The following is a 20,006-nucleotide window of genomic DNA, read 5'->3' as shown; positions in this document are numbered from 1 at the left end:
ACGTAAAGATGCCATTATATTTTTATCTGTATTTATTTAAATAGTTTTAAATTTTTATCTGTTCTTCTGGTTATCAAACATAGTTTTTTATTTGTTATGTAACCAAAAACAATGTTTCTAAACACTAAATTATTTGGACTTGGTATGGCTTCCTAATTTCACCCCATATAGTTTTTCTTTAATAAACTTGTCCTTTCTTAGTGTTTCGGATTTATTAAACAACAGCTACAAACTTATAAACAGTTTCTTCTTGATTGGTTCCCCTTATTTATCACACGTTTAGCAGTTAATAGTGTTGAATTCTTTATTAACATGTTGCATTTATTGTTTGATAACTTACAAGCCAACTTTTCAACGTTATTAAACACAAAAGTTTTGAAAACTCCACTTTGAAAGAGTTAGTTAACAAGCTGCAAGCTTTGTTTTAAAGATTAATCTCAACTATTCTTTAATACCATAAATGTTTCTCTTAAGAACTTTAATCCTCTTTTAACTGCTTCAAAACATTTGAAGCAAAATGAAAAAAAAACACAAAAGTTAAGTTATTTTTTACTGTACTTTGCAAGTAACAGTTTCGTATTATTTGGTTGTGCGTTCATATTCCCATAAAGCTACACGAAAGCTATATCTGCTAGCCGTTCCCAGGTTTGAAATGATACTGTTTGTTCATTTTTTAATTTCGCACAAAGCAGAACGAGGGCTATCTGCGCTAGCTGTCCCTAATTTAGCAGCGTAAAACTTAGAGTGAAAGCAGGTAGTCATCACCGCCCACCGCCAACTCTCGGACCACTCTTTTACCAATGAATGAATAGTGGGATTGACCGTTACCTTATAAAGCCCCCAGGGCTGAAAGGGCGAGCATGTTTAGTGTAAGGGGTATTCGAACCTGCGACCTTCAAGTTGCCACTTAGTCATGTCGGGCCAAATGATAGACTGAAGGAATGTATGTGTGTGGGTGTGTGCTTTCTTATAGCAAAGCCACATCGGGCTATCTGCTGAGTCCACCGCGGGGAATCGAACCGCTTATTTTGGCATTGTAAATCCGTAAACTTACCGCTGTACCAGCGGGAGACAGACTGAAGGAAGGCAACTAGTCAACATTGGGCTATTCTATTGCCAATGAAAAATGTGATTTACGTCACATTACAACGCCCCCAAGAATGTAAACGCGAACATATTCGATGACGGAATTAGAACTCACAAAATGCAAATTACGAATCGAGTGACCTAACCACCATGCCATTCCACGCCGAGTAGTTTGGCGGAAGCCCGATAAATTTCTTTTATTTGTAAATAAAGATCTCTTCGTTTAAAAAGAAACACTTAAAATAGTTTTAAGCTTCAAACAATTTAAATTATGGAGATGAATGGTTTCTAATACGAGGCTGGTTCTTTTGGATTATTCGGTAAAAAGAATATAGTCAATAAAAAGACATAGTCCAGTCCATAAAAACTTTTCATTTATTCTATAAGTTTTACAAGCATACCATAGATGTCAATACAGCACTTTATCTTGCTAATTCTATGAAGTTATTATGAGTGACAAAGAAGAGGAATATGTTCTAAACTGTCGACTACACTTTATTTGTCATATCAGGGCTCATCAGACCTGCTGGGACACGGCAAACATAGTTGTTGTTTAGGCACTATTTACACCATCAACACTCACCAACAACGATTATTATGGCGTGAACTAAATAAATTAAATGATTTGTACCTATTATCAATTTCTGTTTGAGCCATTTACAGATTTTAGGGTACGTATTAATAATACAATATTGACTTATTATATCCCGCGTATCACACGATCTCGTGTCAAGTTTTCGTCAAAATACAAAGTCAGTCTCACAAACCTAAATAAAATAACTGTAAAACAAACTGAGAAACTCGCTCTTTCAGTAGTTCACTATTATAGTCCACTATGCAATAAAAAACCTACCCTAGCGTAACTAGCATATTATACAGCTCAAATGTTACTCTAAACTTTCAAGAAAGTTCTGTCCCCCAACCGAGTCAGCGATAAATCTACGGACTTACAACGCTAAAATCTATAGTATGTTCGCCTGCGACATTGAGTAGCTCTGTACTACAAAACAACTGTACAAACACCTAGATTAAAACATAGCCTACAACACAGCCCTCTCATGGAATGTGATGTCCCTTGAACAATACTATTGCAAAAAAATCAAAAATTAAACTTACGCAATTAACATTAAATTAACTCTTGAAGATTAACATTAATAATCATAACTATAGATGTTATAATCATTAAATTATTAAAATAATCGAAATTTTGTCAAAGCATTTTCTTCATTATTTTGCTGTTTATATTTATACTGTCCAATCATCTAATCTTCTTTTTGTTTTCGGCCTGGCATGACCAGGTGGGTTAAGGCGTTCGACTCGTAATCCGAGGGTCGCGGGTTCGAATCCCCGTCACACCAAAGATGCTCGCCCTTTCAGCTGTGGAGTAGTTATAATGTAACGGTCAATCCCACTATTCGTTGGTAAAAAAGTAGCCCAAGAGTTGCGGGGGATGGTGATGGCTAGCTGCCTTCCCTCTAGTCTTACACTGCTAAATTAGGGACGGCTAGCGCAGATAGCCCTTGTGTAGCTTTGCACAAAATTCAAAAAACAAACAATCTTTCTGTTTTTGTTGTTTTTTAAAGTTTTTGGTTCAAAGATGGGAAACCTTTTCTTCTCTATAGGTAGAGTGAGGGTGTTCTCTTTAAAGTAGATGGTGGAAGAAATTTCATTGATGGCTGCATACCTTTTGATACTCTGTAAGTGATCTTGACAGCAACTTCAGGCTCTTCATCACTTTGATTTATCTTTGACAAAGGCTTTTTTGAAGCTAACTAGGTGACAGTTTTCTATCTGACATATTTTAAAAGACAATTATAATGGATGATCTTTGATTTGGACTACCTTTCATTATAAATTGTCTTTAGCATTTTAGGTTGGATATCTTCATTATCATTGTGCTGTTACTGGCACGTAGCCTATGTTAATGTAATTGTCATGTAGTGCACAGGGATTTCCTGGTCAGAGATTACGAAACTGTTTGAAATACATTTACCCTATGACCATGTTTTTGCGTGACGTTTATTTCCAATATACACTCTTGCTCGATGCCATTTTCTCATATATCATGTTACATAAATAAATCCCCACAGCGAAAATTACTTCGAACTTTCTTATTGATGACACTTTATGACCACTTGCAGTTCGCATCAATCCATTCTCTTGATCTCTGGCGACAACTTCCACCTTTCATTACAAGCTTGGGCCATTCAAAGTTAGGTGAAGAATAACTTGTATCACTTAACAAGCTGAAGGGATTTCCATCAAAGTGTTTATTAATTCGTAAACTGGTATCTTTAATGGATGAACTCTTTGTCTTAGCTGATGCATATTGAATACTCTCAACTTAATTGTGTCCCTTAACTCCAAAGAATTCCTTTTTAATTTCTACTCAAGATATTTCGTTGTTCCTTTGGTTTGTTTGGTCTGGAACACATCATCAGGATATAATAGTATTTTCAGTTTAATATAGAGTGTTGATTTATCAGTTTCAACTGTTACATTCACTTTTATCCATATTCATAGATCTTTCCTCTTCCTTCCAGCTATGGGACAGCTTGAATTTTCCAAACGCTTTTGTAAGCAGCTGCTTCGTTTGCCTAATCCATTCCAAGTAACAAGTTGTCTAGCGAATTGTTTAAGTTCTTATACACATTCTATCAGCTGCTATTTCCATACTACTTGATCATTACATAACACCATGTAACACAAATTTTGTTCGTGGATAGTGTGTGTTGTTTCTTAATTGCTTATGTTGTAAAAGTACAGAAAATGGCCATTATTCCCTTCAAACTTTGCTTTTGTGACCTGGATAACGAAATTTAGAAATTAACCTATTTTCTATGTAGAAACGGGCAAATTTGCACATTTTCATTTACAAAAAAGTTTGAATAAAACAACATATGAATCAAGATGTACATGTATTTATACTAAAGTTATACAAAAATGTTTAGAAGTGAGTAGTTTTTCGAGATTTGCGACTGTAATGTAAATCACTTTCACGTATCAGCCCCCCAAATATAGTCTCCCATCGTGTTTTTGTTATACGCTCCTTGATAGCGGCGTTTAAAGTTCAATATATCTTGGTGGAAGCCCTCGCCTTGCTCCTCTGAGAATGCTCCCATGTTCTCCATGAATTTATTAAGATGAGCGTGAAGGATATAGACTTTCAGGGACATCCTGCAGCCTATTTTGCCATAGTTCTTCACTAGAGCTTCAACCAGTTTCACATACTTTTCGGCCTTGTGATTCTTCAAGAAGCCCCAAACCACTGCGACATAGCTGCCCCAAGCTTTTTTTTCCTTCCTACTGAGCCTCTTGGGAAATTCTGTGCACTCCAAGATCTTCTTTATTTGTTGGACCCAACAAAGACACCAGCTTTGACCTTTGCCTCAGACAGCTTAGGGAAAAAATCTCGAAGGTACTCGAAGGCTGCAGACTCCTTATCAAGAGCTGTGACAAACTGTGAAAGACCCAATATTATGTGCAATGGTGGAAACAACACCTTGCGGAGGTCCAGTGGTGACTCACACTTGACATTGTGCCTCCCCACATAGAACTCGGTCCGTTGTGGCCAGTGCTTCCTGTTACAGTGAGCTGCGGTGTCCATGCTGTTCCAAAGACAAAGATAACAAGGAAACTTGGTAAAGCCTCCTTGAAGACCCATCAGATAGGCCACCATTTTGAAGTCTCCGATAACATCCCAGCCATACTAATCATACTTCAAGGCTTCTAGCAAGGTCTTGACGCTGTTTTATTCCTCTTTGAGGTTCACCGAATGACCCAGGATAAAAGACGGATACTTATTCCTGTTATGGAGCAGCACAGCTTTGAGACTTCTGGATGAGCTATCAATGAAGAGGCGCCACTCGTTCGGGTTACAGGCAATTCCCATTGTCTCCTACAGATCGGATACATAGTGGCAGAAGCAGAGCCAATCTTGACGAGTGAATAAGCTTGAAAAATGTTAGTGACGTTTCTTCTGACATGCGACTTGCACACTTTCATCTAACAAATCCCACTCCTTGAGCCTAGATGTCAAAAGTTCGGCATTCGACTTTGTTAGACCAAGATATCTGATCAAGTCATTGAGATCTTTTTGGTTGGGGTAGTATGGGCTTCTCTCACCAGCTGCACTTCTGAAATTGTAATCTCGGTCTTCAACATCGACCACCTCTTGTACAACATTCTAGAAAGTTCGAGAAAATTCTCTGTCAGCTATTCAGCACTGAATCTACCAGAAATGTTCTGGAAAATGGATAAATTTAAAATTTTCATTACCCAGGTCACAAAAGCAAAGTTTGAAGAGAAAAATAGGCCTTTTCCATTTACTTTCTGCCCAGGAACAAGAAAAAAGTAAAAATTTTGTTACATAGTGTAATTCATCTATGATGCTTTTTGTTGTTTATCACTAACTTTAAATGATCCAAATTTCATTGCCAATTTTATAGATAATACACTTCTGACTGTCTTTACGAAACTTCTCTCGCTAATTTCTCAATCAAATCACATAAGAATGAAAATTACGTTGTAGGTTTTCTCTGGTTATTTAGATCTAAAACACGGATGCGCAGTTCGTTCAAAATCATACACTCATCACTTTGTGAACACACATTTAGACGTTCTGGACAATCGACTAAACTTACCTTCATTGCAATTTTACATTTACTAACAATAATTTAGATTTTCTTCGTTTCATCGACTGCTATAAATACTTTTTAATAATTTTGTTTCATTATTACTGCTTTAATATTTTGGGAGTTTCTTTGTTTCAACACGTAAATAGTGCCATACACTAAACGCTAATAAATGTTTGTTTGTAATTAAGCGGAAAGCTATACAATATTTTGCCCACCACAGGTATCGAAACGCGATTTGTAATGCTGGGAGCCTGGAGACATACCGCTGTGCCATTGGGAGGCCGCTAATATTACTTTCATCTTCTATACACTGTTATAAATATTGTTACTTTATTTTACTGTTTACTTTTCTTGTAGTTTTATTAAATAAATTTACGTCTAAGTGAGTGTGTTTTTGTGACCACGTCAAATGTAAATAAATAGACCAGAATTTACCAATCATGCATAAATAGACCAGAATTTACCAATCATATATAAATAGACTAGAATTTACCAATCATACGTAAATAGACTAAAAGTTATCAATCATACACATAATGCCTGCAAGAGAAACGAAAATTCAGGCGAACAGTATAAAATCTACTGCAAGTGTTTTGCAGATCGCAGCTAGAGTACAACTAATTTTCTTTAGTCTAATGCACATATCGTCACTCACCATTTGGTATTAAATGTTTCGCTAGCTATAGAAGTAAAATATGCAATCATTACATTTTGGGCGCATGTCTTCAGTAAATAATGCATGGTTTCTCAACAAAGTTACAGACAGCGTTTGTCCATACTATATTTTGTAGCTTCTGCAACATATTATAATTTATCTCGGAAAAGTCTCTGATTTATTGTCACCTGTTACAATATAAAATAGTCTAAAACTGAGTTAAATTGTAATTTAAATTTAGAAGTTAATTAAATGTTGAGATGTATCAAATTTATGATATTTTACAAAACTGATACACATAGTTTTCTTTATTAATACAAAGAAATATTAATTACTTTTAATGTACAAACAATAATACAGTTTATAATAACGGTAATTACAAATAGCTGTTACAGATAATGATTTATACACAAAGTTTTACAAGCAGTATTGAGTCTTCTTATCGAGGCTTCACGATGAGGAATTAATTTCAAGCTGATACAGATACAACTCAATGCGGAACTAGCTAACTCTTCGCTGATCACACGCGAGTTTTTCACAGCTCACGTTATCTAAAGTCTTTGTGAAAATACTAATGTCCGATGTTGATTTGCTGAAGTTAAACGGTTTGTAAGGTTCAAAATCTAAAAACGTTCCTGGTAAAATATCTGAAGTTGCTAATTAAGAAGAGTTAATTACATTTACAGGTTTCGATGTTTATAGTATACCAACTGTAGCAAACCAACAGCATATACTGTCTCTCACACCTAAAAAAATTCTGTATGTCTAATTACTATGTCGCAATTACATTTTGTTTTGTTTTTGAAATTCGCACAAAGCTACTCGAGGGCTATCTGTGCTAGCCGTCCCTAATTTAGCAGTGTAAGACTAGAGGGAAGGCAGCTAGTCATCACCACCCACTGCCAACTCTTGGGCTACTCTTTTACCAACGAATAGTGGGATTGACCGTTACATTATAACGCCCCCACGGCTGAAAAGGCGAGCATGTTTGGCGCGACGGGGATGCGAACCCGCGACCCTCAGATTACGAGTCGCACGCCTTAATACGCTTGGTACTATGTCGCAATTATAACTGAAAATTTACACAAGTTACAAGATTATTCACTGACTAATATCACTGTCAGTAAATCAAAGACTTCTCTAATTTCACTGACCGAATGCAACAATCCATCTTCTCTGGCTCAGTTCATGTTGTATATTGGAAAAAAGTGTTCTAAAACGTTGGAAAAAATGACAGGCTTTAGGTCACGTGTTCCTCACTTGGCATTAAATTTCCTTCTACTTTACGTTTCGCTTTACATCATTTGAAATAAAAATCCTTTTTCAAGTGTTAAAATTTTCCTTTTCTTTTGTAATTCTTGTATTACCGGTCCCAATGAAGCTACAATGGCGAAAGGTTAACTATTATTTTCGGAAGGGTCATGGTTGTCTTTTATTTTTTTTCTAAGTTTATTGTCAAGATGTTCCTAGTATGGACTACACATTAAAAAAAAGCAACAAAATATTTCCAGTGAACAATAATACAAGTAAAAGAAACGTTAACATTAGGAAAACATAAGCTAAGATAGTATGTTTAAACAAAAAGACATAATTAATAAAATATTCTTTATTCGCAATGTTTTTTGGTTCTCTTCTCATCAGAAATTACCAACATCTTTATCGCATAGATTTCTATTAAACATATTGATGAAGTGACTATAATTACAGCAATTATTACCATTATTCATTTGAAGATATTATTTGACTGGAATTGCTAAGTGGTAACTCGTGGACCCAATAAGAACCTGTTTAAATTTGTAACTTACATCCGACCGCCGAGGTGCTGGAATCGAATCTTTCATTCCAAAATCTTTTAATACACAATTTAAAACCTTTTACAATATTCTCGCGCGCGATACTTTCAATTACTAATATTATTTACATGCACACACGTTACATTGTTTATCATTCCTCATGAACGTCCTACAATTTTCGAGAACAGGAGGGACTTGCGCAATACACAGTCAAAAAAATACGACACATGTAAAAGAAAAAAACCATACAGAAACAAGCGTAGGTATTATAATAAACGTATAACAATAAATTCGTTCCATCTAAAATGGCAAATTGCATATATCAATTGGACCAAATAACGCTACATTCCAAATTTGTTGAAGACCCATTAAGAGGAAAAAGGTAGTGGTAAAACTCGCCCCTAAAAACTGCAAAACTGTAATGCTGTATGAATCTAAATCCCCATAACCAAATGAACCTCTATACCAGATTTGGTGAAACTCCACCTATAAAGATGAAGTAGTGGTTAAAATCACAATGACGCCCATAACAGCCGCAAAACTCAAAATTAAAAACTGAAAATTTGTATCTGTTTTTCCATAAATCCAATGAACCTCCAAACCAAATTTGGTGGAAGTCAATTTACATGGGACGAAGTAGAGGTAAAAAAATACAAAACTAAAAATTTGTACGTACCTAGCATGGACCTCCATACCAAGTTTGGGAAGATCCATCCACAACCTTCGAAGCAGTTACATGGACAAATAACAGACAGTACTATTACATTTACAAGAAGGTTCACGTATTTCTATTTACGTAATAAAAATAAACACCCTTTGTTTTGGGTTCAAAACCTTAAAATTCTTTTTCATGACAAGTTTCAAGAAATCGTAATGATTTTTCTAGATTTATCTATTTAGTCTAAAAGTTATTGTTTTGGAAAATCAGTTCTATTATTTCGTAAGTAAACAGATTACTTTTAATTACCCATGGCGCCAGTGCATTAGATCAGCGTGTGACGTATCTATGACGTCATACTTGCATCCTGATAATGGAGAAAAATAAAGTTCTCTGTGACGAAAAACGGGGGGGGAAAGAGGAAAATCGTGACCCCTATTGCAAATCTACATCCATATAAGCTAAAAATTTCGCGAAGTTACGGACTGCACATTGCGTAATAGAAACGTTTTTCCAGTATCATATAAGCAAGAGTTCTATTATAGTAAGATATAGATATATTTAAAACATAGGCTACAACTGTAAAGTATACTTAGTTTATTCTTAACAGCACAATGTATTTATACGGATTTTAATCGGAAAGTTTAAGTACAACATAATTTTAAGGCTTTTATTTGTAAATTTTAGGCTTAGGTTCAGTAAGCTTAATTTTTCACTATTAATCCACTGCTATAATGAAAATATTATACTACACTAAATGTCATTCCAAAGAAGCGATTAAAAATGTTATTCATTTATATTATCCAAGTCTCCTGATTATTATTATTTAACTTTTATAAAGACAATATCCAGACATAAATTAATTGTGGTTTTCAATAACGACAAAACGTACAAAACATCTTAATATAATAACAAAAATATAATTTTATATTATTTATGTTCTATTGTTACACTGTTACGCTCTTTGCTGGTGCTAAATAAACAGCGTATTTGTTTGTCATAAAAAGTTTGTTTATTTATCAAACTAATAAGCACTGTCACTCTAACGACGTTCGTTGACGTAACTAGGAAAATATTTGTCGGAGCCTTAAGCAGCCATTAGATTAATCAATTTCATCTGCATGCTTTAAATTGAGGATAACAGATAACAGACAAAAATCTAGATAGTAATTTGACCACAGGATTTATAATATAATTCTGTTATTTCTGTTAATAACTGTAATTAATTTCAAGGTTCGTATCTTTAGTCATTAGTTGGTCTTGTGTTAAATCTACATAAGAGTTGGATTATAGTACAACCATTGTCACAAAAGCGATTTTAGAGTTTCCTTCTTCTAGCCAACAAAATGCTTAGGTACTTATGCAAAACCTGAGTAAAATAATTCCCACAGTTATCGTATCCCCCACTTCATCATGCTCGCAAAGAATTAACTGACTGTTTTGCACTTATCACAATAAAATAATGCTTATTCTCTTGGCGCATCAATATATAAACCTCATGCGAGGTTCCTGAAATTTCAGTTTGCGGCAATACTTGACGATAAGGTAGTACTTTCGTGAAACATATATTGTTGATTCTCACGCTTGGAAATATTTCACATATTTACTGAATAGGCAGGAATTTTGCACATTTAATAATATAAGCTGCACGCAGTTATAAATATATATTTAACTGAAACAAACATCGATATTAAAATAAATATATAAAAGTATGTCCATCACAATAATCAGACCAAAAACATACATAATAAAGAATATATATTTTTAACATGTTAGATAGTCCTGTTAATGTAATGAAATCAGCATTAAAGAAAAAATGGAACAGGATTTACTTATAAAACACTAACTAATTGTTGGCTTTACGCGTTATCACATATTCTGTGTCCCAAACAAAGGCCCGGACACTGCGTTGCTTTTGGTGTGGCAGCCCCTACCCTCTGACTTGAAACATAGAAATGCTATGAAGCTACTGGATGTGTTAGAAGAGTGTTGATTTAAACTTGTTATGTCTTATTTATGCTTTATTTTTTTATGTTTGTCGATAGTTTACACAAAGTTTTATGAGTATGAACTGATTTCTTTAAGAAACAATTTACATATTGTTCGCCGGCTTTGCAGGGCTGCTGCAAGATATTCATTTACTGGTATTAGCTTACTGTAAGAAAATGTGGCATCGATCACTGCAATAAAAAATTTATCCATAGCATTGACATTTTTAAAAAATCCTGTAGTGTTTAATAGTCTGATTTATTGTTTTTGGTTTGTTTTTAACGTTTACGGTAAACCTGTTGCAAACATTGTAACAAGGACTATGGTTAAAGCATATTTTGTTTAAATATATAAACGCTTATAGTTGCTTTCTACTTTATTTGTACACTTTTAGTTTTGTTCAATGGGTTTCAGTGTCACCACTCTAATATTATTCTGTCGATTTGTTTGTTTGTTTGTTTTGAATTTCGCACAAAACTACTCGAGGGCCACCCTGCTAGCGGTCCCTAATTTAGCAGTGTAAGACTAGAGGGAAGGCAGCTATATTCTGTCGAACAGCATGACTTTCACGAAATTAGGTTACAATCGTATTAGTATGATACACGAAAAGTAGGTGTTCTAAATAAAACAAATCCATTTAGTTAAGTGCAAAGTCAGCTAAATAAATCAACTAAGGAAAAAAGAGGAACAATGAAAATAAACTTCATGTTACGTACTACACAGATAGAATTGTGATCCAAGTTAGATCATTCATAACAACTATTTCTAAAATAAAGCTAACCAAAACATGTCATTATTAAACTAATCACTACAAGAAAGATAGCTGATTGTCATTTGTGATATTTTTACGTGTTGTGTAAATAATATCCCATTCCACCTACTTCATTTTTTAACGCTAATTACATTGAATTTTATTAGTGTTATTGTCCAAAATTGTTGTTTGGTGATACATCAACCTAACGAAGATTACTTTGCACTGTCGATTTAGCATATGGTTTTAAGAATAGAACGGTCAAATCCAGTAAGATATTATTGGAAAGATGGCCAATAATATCTCTGCAATATATTCTAATCCTTATGAATTTCTAGTCAGTCTGTTATATAGGATTGACTTCGTTAACTTATAAGTTACATTTTGGTTTAATTTATTGTTGATCAAGAATTATTTGTGCCTGAAGCAGAATGTTTTAACTAACATATTAAGAACAACTTAAGGAACAGAAAAATAAATTATTTGTATTATCTTAAAATTTGTAACTAAAGGCAAAATATTTCATTAATAATCTGAAGCCATAAATCAATAATTTTATTTTCAGATTATATCACTTGATTTTATCTTGAATAAGGAATTAACAAATTTTGAAACTAATTACTGAAACTAATTTCAGTTTGTGGCTATTCATACCTCAAAATGATGTAGCAGTCTTATAATTTTCTGTTGTTATAATGTTACGAATAAAATTTTCCGATTGTTTATCAATTACTATTTAACTTCATTAATTTCCTATATATGAATTATTTACAGGATTTATACTGATCCTTAATATGCTGAATAAAATAATAAATTTGCTATACATTATTTTTACAGTTCATATTCCGACGCATTAACGTTCTTTATAAAAATCACTTAATAAAATAAATGTGTTACAATTACTGTTATTGCGGTTAATATGCCAATTCACTGATTTTCTATAAATAAATTCTCCAACAGATTTATACTGATCCATAATTTACTGAATACGATAATAAATGTTTCAAATACTACTTTAAAATTTCTCTTTTTATCTTATTTTATTAACTTCAACTAGTATTACAAATTATTACGCTATAAAGAAAAATAGCAAAAAGAATGTAAGCGATTAAAATAGTCTCCATTTAACTAACTAAACAATGTTTTTGTTTCAGACCTACAACAATTTCCTGATTAATGTTTTAGTAAACTTCTCATCATTATTTACTGAGAAATGTTCCCACAACTGTTTTCCAGTTGAATTAATAAAATTAAAAAGTTTTATATTTTTAAGTTTCTTACTAATTCTTTTGCTGTTTTATGAAACTTTAAATTGCAGTATGTTTAAAGTATGTTGATCAGTCCAGATTTAAGAAATGTAGTAAGTTTAATAAGTTGATATTTCACCTTTATTTGGAATAATAGTTGAAAATATTAAAACACCAAGGTTAGTTTTCGTTTTTTAAATGTCAGTAAACAGAATGAAATTATTTCTATTTCAATAGATTGAAAAATTTTGTAATCTTTAAACATATTATAAATCTTATTTTTGATAACCATTATTGAATAGCAATTTAATAGTGACACAGCGATATGTCTGTGGACTTACAACGCTAGAAACCGGGTTTCGGTATCTGTGGTTGGCAGAGTACAGTAGCCCATTGTGTAGCTTTGCGCTTAATTACAAACAAATTATTTACTTGCGACTTAATTGTTACTAACAGGTATGATATTTTTAGGTTACCTTAGGTTGTTGAAATAAAACTGCCACGTTTATAGACAAATTCACAAGTGCCACGTTTATTTTTAGATAAGTATTAATATTTTATTACTTAACCTAAAACTGTTAAAGTTAGGGAAGTTAGAATGAAATACTTTTTCTTCACAGCGGTTCAAAATTCAAAAGACTCATGAATGTGCTGTAATGGGGTACTTGGCAATGAAAGTATTAATAGTAATTTTCAAACTTGGCAAAAGAGGATTTGAAATTTGATTTAAAAAAATTAAATGTGAATTTCAATAAAAATAATTAATATTTAGAATAAATACTCTGCAATTTCTACAAAAAATTATTTATTTGCTTAATTTGGTAAATTTCTTTATATTTGACATGATATATTTTATATATGTAGCTCACAATTATGATTTAATGTATTTCACCGCTCAGGCTCATTATATTATGATAATAATTGTGTATAAAAACAAAATAAAGTTTACCTTCATGTTGTTAATTAAAAATTATTTCTTGAGCACAGCTTTATTTTCTATATCATGTCATTTTTTCCTTAGATACCATAGCAAGTAATGAGTTTATTCAATTACCAGGAACACCTTGGGCTTTTAACACTAAGATTTTTATACTTGTATGGTTTAGTTGAATTTATGGTTATTTATACCTCGAAACGGTGTAGTGGTCACATAATTTTATGTAGTTATAATGTTACAAATACAGCTTTCAGGTTGTTTAACAGTTACCACCAGGCCCACTCATAACGTATAATAGTATTTTAATCAGAAATTTGTCAATTTTTATGTATGAACCGGAATCTTTACAGCAGGTGTCTGTGACTTGTGGGCGAGAAATTTCAATTATAAACAAACAGCACGCAGTGCACGTGTTTCAAAACAATAGTAAAATAAGTCAAATATATAAATGTATAAAGAAAACTTTTCAAAAAAGGAAGTAAATGTACGGATGACTAATATAAATCCTTCAAAAGCAATGAAAACAAGATAGTAAAATTTGCATCATCCCTACATAATAGCACAAGCACAGGGTGTTGTAGATTGTTAACAGACAAAAATGGGAAAATTAAACTAAATTGTGATTGAATAGTTATATATATATATATATATACTGTTATATGTTAATTCCTGTCTGTGTTATTATGCATTTGTATCAGAGCTTTAAATAATTTTCTCTTTTTTCCATCGCCCTCCAGTGGCACAGGGGAATGAATGTCTGCGGTATTACGCTGCGAGAAACCAGTTTTCCATACCCGTGATGAGAAGAGCACAGATAGTCCATTATGTAGTTTCGTGCTTAATTACAAACAAACACACTTTTTTGTCAGAGTCAACACAGACTGGTCCAGTTACTTAATAATGCAACTGACAAGATAAATTAATCTACTCTACTTTGTTACCACAATACAAATTGTGATTACTTCATTTCATAAATCGCCCCTATACGCTTTTTACTGTTAAACTCACTCTATCACGAACTAGATTTTAGACATATAATTATAGCCTGACAGGAGCCTAGAATGATCTACACACCACAATATATTATGATATGATAATACTCAATTAAAACAACGAGAAAAACTTAGAAGGTTATATTAAAATGATAATTAATCAGCAGTCGCCAATTCACAACTATTGAACTATACAACATATGATTCATAAACAGCTACGTAAAAAAAAGTTTACAATAAACTATCACTTCTAAAAATAACTAAAATTAACACTCGTATTAATGTTAAATTGAAACAGTTGTGCATATCTAACAATAAGCCATTTATGTTCAACATGGAGGTGGTAGTTCTGGACGCACAAAGCCCACTTCATGATTTTCACACTGTCGACTTTGTACCTATGAACGTATAACAGACTTGATGGTCTGTCTGAATTGTTACCTTTTTGCCAGATACTATCATTCAATTACAGAGTAGCTCTTCTCACTATTCAATAGCTTCTTAATGACGAACATTGCATGAAACAATCCGTCTACATGTTTTGCAGAAGTACTGCTTCAATTTCAGTGTCTGATCGGATCATGAATGATTTGTTGAACTTCCTACGATGTTCTTCAATTTCTGGAATCCAAATGCTGTGGTTATTCCCATTTCACCTTGTTGGGTTGGCCTTTCTTGGAGGTAGGTCAGTTTGCGATTAACTTCCTTTAGTATTCTTATATTTGGTTATTGGAGCTGGTGCATCTTGAATGCAAGTTAACGTCTTCTCTTCCATGACTACATGTCAATCGCTCACCACACCAATAAAATGAGCACAGATTAATAACTCTTGTGGCACATAGATGGTTTGTTGGTCACACATGCTACCGTCACTCGCCTGAACAGCTCTCAGAGTTTTTACAGGTAGTCGTTGCACCTGACTGTGTATGTCTTAAGCTCGATGTTGGTAGTTTCGTGCAACGTCTTCCTTACCACGTTACTGATCTGAATAACCTAAGTGGCACCCTTTGAACTGATAGTATCCACCTGGTGTCAAAAATATTCTCTTTTCTTTAAATCGTGTCTCCATCAGAATATGCTAATAACCATTACTGAGATCGAACTTGGCGCCATCTAGTTAACGATACTCTCCCATTTCGCCATTAAAAGCTCCCCAGTGGCACAGTGACATGTTTGCGAACTTACAATGCTAGAAACCGGGTTTCGATTTCCGTGGTTAGCAGATCAGATATAGTCTACTGGACGCTTTGCGCTTAATTACCGACATTTAATCAGGCTAAAAACTGAGAACAAACATTGATAATGCTACTAAAAAGAATTACTAAAATTAGTTAAATAACATTTTATGTCACACATTGGAAACATTTAAACGTTATAAACAGGCAGAAGATGTATAATTTGTTATACAATGAATGCGCTTTTCAAACTTTAGAAATACATTTTAAAAATTATATTGACGTTTTCTTGAAATATTTTCATTAAAGGATCGCTTTTAAGAATTGAGTAAACGAGGTGAGGGCTGCCAAAGGTGTTATTATCGTGGCTTCATGATTCTTATCATTTTACTACACAATCGCACTCCGTAATTTGTGGCTATGAGTGCGTTATAAGGGAAACGTTCAAATCCTACTATTATTCTATTCTGTAATTTAAAAGATGTTTTAATTATCAAATTCCTGCGAAAAAATACAATCAGTGAAACACTAGTGCTGATTTTAGTTATCAAATTCACTGAGAAGATAAAATTAGTTGTAACACCAAATTAGCTGGCGATGTTTATTTTGACTAGCTGCTTTTCTTTCTTGTCTATACGTTCAACCTTAGGAATGAATAGTGCAGATAGCCTTGTGAGATTTTGCAAAGTTCCGCAGTAAACATGCAAGTACCGAAAAAATAAAACACAAGAAACTTATTTTACAGCAATGTGTGTAACATAAGGTTCCCCTTCACAACAGTTCTGATGTTAGAAATAACTATATTCTTTGACGTAAAATTTCACCACTGAAACCAGTTCTGGTGTTATAAATAATTTGATTGTTTGACGTGATATCGACAGCTGTTTGTTTTGGTTTTTGTTTTTGAATTTTGCGAAAAGCTACACGAGGACTATCTGCGCTAGCCGTCCCTAATTTAGCAGTGTAAGACTAAAAGGAAGGCAACTAGTCATCTTCACCCACCACCAACTCTTGGGCTACTCTTTTACCAACGAATAGTGGGATTGACCGTCACTTTATAACGCTCCCACGGCTAAAAGGGCGAGCATGTTTGGTGCGACAAGGATTCGAGCCTGCGACCCTCAGATTACGAGTCGAACGCCTTAATCCACCTGGCCATAACTAATTTGATTATACGACGTGAAGACGACAAATAAAAACATTTCTGTCGTTATAAACAATGCTTTAACGTGATCTTCACATCTGGAAGGAGTTCAGACTTTATAATTACTTTGATCTTTATAAATTAATTATCTAATTAGAAACAGCCCTAGCGTTAAAGCTAATTTAACCCTTTGAAATGAATTTCAAAACTGAAAACTATTCTGGCGTTATATGTGTTGCGTATTATAATTTAACTCGGACGAGTCTACGGTTTATTATGTTAGGCACACAAGGTATTATGTTTTCAAATAGCTGAACATTTTAATTTTAATTTAAAAGCTAATTAAATGTTAATATGTATTAAATTTATGATATTTGCCAATTAGATTGATACACAAAATTTTCTTTTTTTTAAACAAATTTAATATACAAACAAAAAACAATACAATTTATAATACCGATTATTACTAATAATTATTGCAAATAATGGTTTATACACAAGTTTTACAAACTTAAAAAATACTAATTCTTATATTCGATCTAGAACTGAAAATTTATCGACAATCCAGACCCTCAAAGAACAAATTAATTCTGATTTAATACTGTCACACCTCCTTTAAGCTAGCTAGCTTGGTTGGCTCGCACCGTTTACAAGCTCACTTCTGACCGAGGAAAATATGTAGTGTCCCGTAGAAATGATAATGTCCGAAGTAATTCTCTAAAGTTAACGGTTTTTAATGTTCGAAATCTATAAATGTTCTTGGTCCAATTCCAAGTTTTCCTATTAATAAGGGTTAATCACATTTATAGCTTCCGAAGCCTACAGCACACTCACTGACTGTAGCTAACTAAAACTAGTATTATTCCACTACTTCTCTCGGCTAGCTGCTTTTATACGAATCACGCGAGTTTCTCGATGTTTCAACAGTGTTCGAAAACGCATTAGTGTTTTCATAAAACAAATATTGTTGATTTATCAAGAATCGTCTACAAATTTAGAGAACAGATGGAACGTGAGTAATACACAGCCAGCAACATACATCACAAGCAGAAAAATAAAATTATACTGAAAAATAGCGTATTAAAATAAACGTATAACTGTAAATCCGTTACACTATACACTTATATAAAACATAAAAGATTCCCTTCACAACAGTGTATACACTCATAAAGAACATAAGGGATTATCTTCATAACAATGTATACACTTGTATGTAGTATATATCCCTTCACAACAGTGCAAGAGTATAGGCAAATGTATAATTCTGTAGAACATAAGCACTTCCTTTACAATAGGGCATATTTCTGCAAAATATCTCAAACTTTAAAATATACCTTTTTGTATCACCTAGCATCATTATCGGAAACGTTCTACGTAACAGTACAATCCCACTATTCACTGATAAGAGAATAACCCAAGAGTTGGCGGTGGGTGGTGATGACTAGCAGCCTTCCCTCTAGTCTTATACTGCTAAATTAGGGGTGGCTAAGGCAGATAGCCCTCGCGTAGCTTTGTGCGAAATTCAAAAATAAACAATCAAATAATTACCTACAATGCGATGAAAGTAAACCATAAAATAGATTTACAACTAAAGTCTGTGTCTTTCTACAAATCAGTAACCATAACCGCTTTTAAGAGTATCATCAGAATATAAGAATTAAACAATTGTGTTTAATCCTTAACTTGTTGGGTATTTTTTATTAAAACCATAAAGAGAATGTAGCAGGTTAGAGGGTGTCTTACCGCGTGTCTCTGAACGCCAGTCAACAATATTGTCTGAACCATGCATAATAAATTTTCTAAGCCTAGTATCCTAGCGCTGCCAAATTGTATTAAATAATTTACATACTAAACGATATGTAAACAATCACTTCAAAGTAGCTAATAAATGTACAGCTGTGAATAAAATGTACATAAAATACGTAAAAATTTTGCTAAACGTAACAAACTTGTACAATATTGTAAATTAACTTCGAACCCAATCTTTCAGTTGGAACTGTTATATATCGTTGGTCTGTTTCAGAAACATTTTTTCTGTTAGTTACCATAACATTTAACAGAAAATACACTATTGGTTTGCCGTCTCCTTAAAAAAGGTACAGGTGATAAAAAGTTAAGAGAAGCTTTCTTAAAAAGTGCTAAAATGACTTGATTATCAGTTCAAACAACTTTCCTTCAAGATTCAAAAACAAGCACATACTGATATAGCAAATATATTCATTACAAAGCCTGAGTAGTGATTGCACATTAATAATATGTTTCTATTTATCTAAACGTTATCAACTTCTCTATTGGTACTTACGTAATGAGTTACAACGTCTGATGATACTATCCAAGAAAGTGTTTTGCGGAGCAACAAGACCTCTCCTACCCCCAGGCATCTTTCACTCCATACAGTAAAAATATGCTGATTGTTGGGAGTCAGTATCAGCGCTGACATCAATCATGTTCAAGCGTAATCACGGAGACTTATCCACTTCTTACTTAACTCCTAAATGGACAATGACCAGAATATTCAAATATAGCTGGATTTACGCGCCTCGCAGAACTAGGTATAGTGAGAAGACCCATACATGGGCTTTTGCGAAACTAATTTTAAACATTCACAATCCAGGTCTCGTCCACTGAATGAGTTTTGCAGTTAATAATCAAAGTTATTATATTTTAAAGCATATTTTCACGAAAGTCAGTTAATAGTTTCTCGATATTCTATTTGCTCGTCATTGTATTCACGCTGAAGACTAGACTGGCAGTAGACTGTAAATATGCTTCAGTTACACAGTGGTCAGCACATGGCAAGCGCTGTTCGTTGCTGAGCTCACGCATGTCAGATCGGACGATTACTTGTCGCACTATAAAAAAAGCACATGCGTGTTACTATAGCAACCGTATAGTTGGTAAGGCAAAAGCACCTTGCGAGTAGTTTCAAAAGCATGCAACAG

General features: G+C 33.5%; 1 protein-coding gene across 1 annotated transcript in view; it reads right to left on the bottom strand.

Annotated features, from left to right (window-relative positions):
* The window catches only part of LOC143238495 (potassium voltage-gated channel protein eag-like), a 103,834-nt gene extending 84,049 nt beyond the window's left edge, over positions 1-19,785 (bottom strand). The window contains exon 1 of the mRNA XM_076478781.1: positions 19,367-19,785. Coding sequence (XP_076334896.1) covers positions 19,367-19,445 — 79 coding nt within the window. The 5' untranslated portion in view covers positions 19,446-19,785. The remainder of the gene's footprint in view (positions 1-19,366) is intronic.
* Positions 19,786-20,006: the final 221 nt, after the last annotated feature.

The sequence above is a fragment of the Tachypleus tridentatus genome, chromosome 13, assembly GCF_004210375.1.
Source record: "Tachypleus tridentatus isolate NWPU-2018 chromosome 13, ASM421037v1, whole genome shotgun sequence".
Classification (NCBI taxonomy): Eukaryota; Metazoa; Arthropoda; class Merostomata; order Xiphosura; family Limulidae; genus Tachypleus; species Tachypleus tridentatus.
This window is presented reverse-complemented; position numbering and strand designations above follow the sequence as displayed.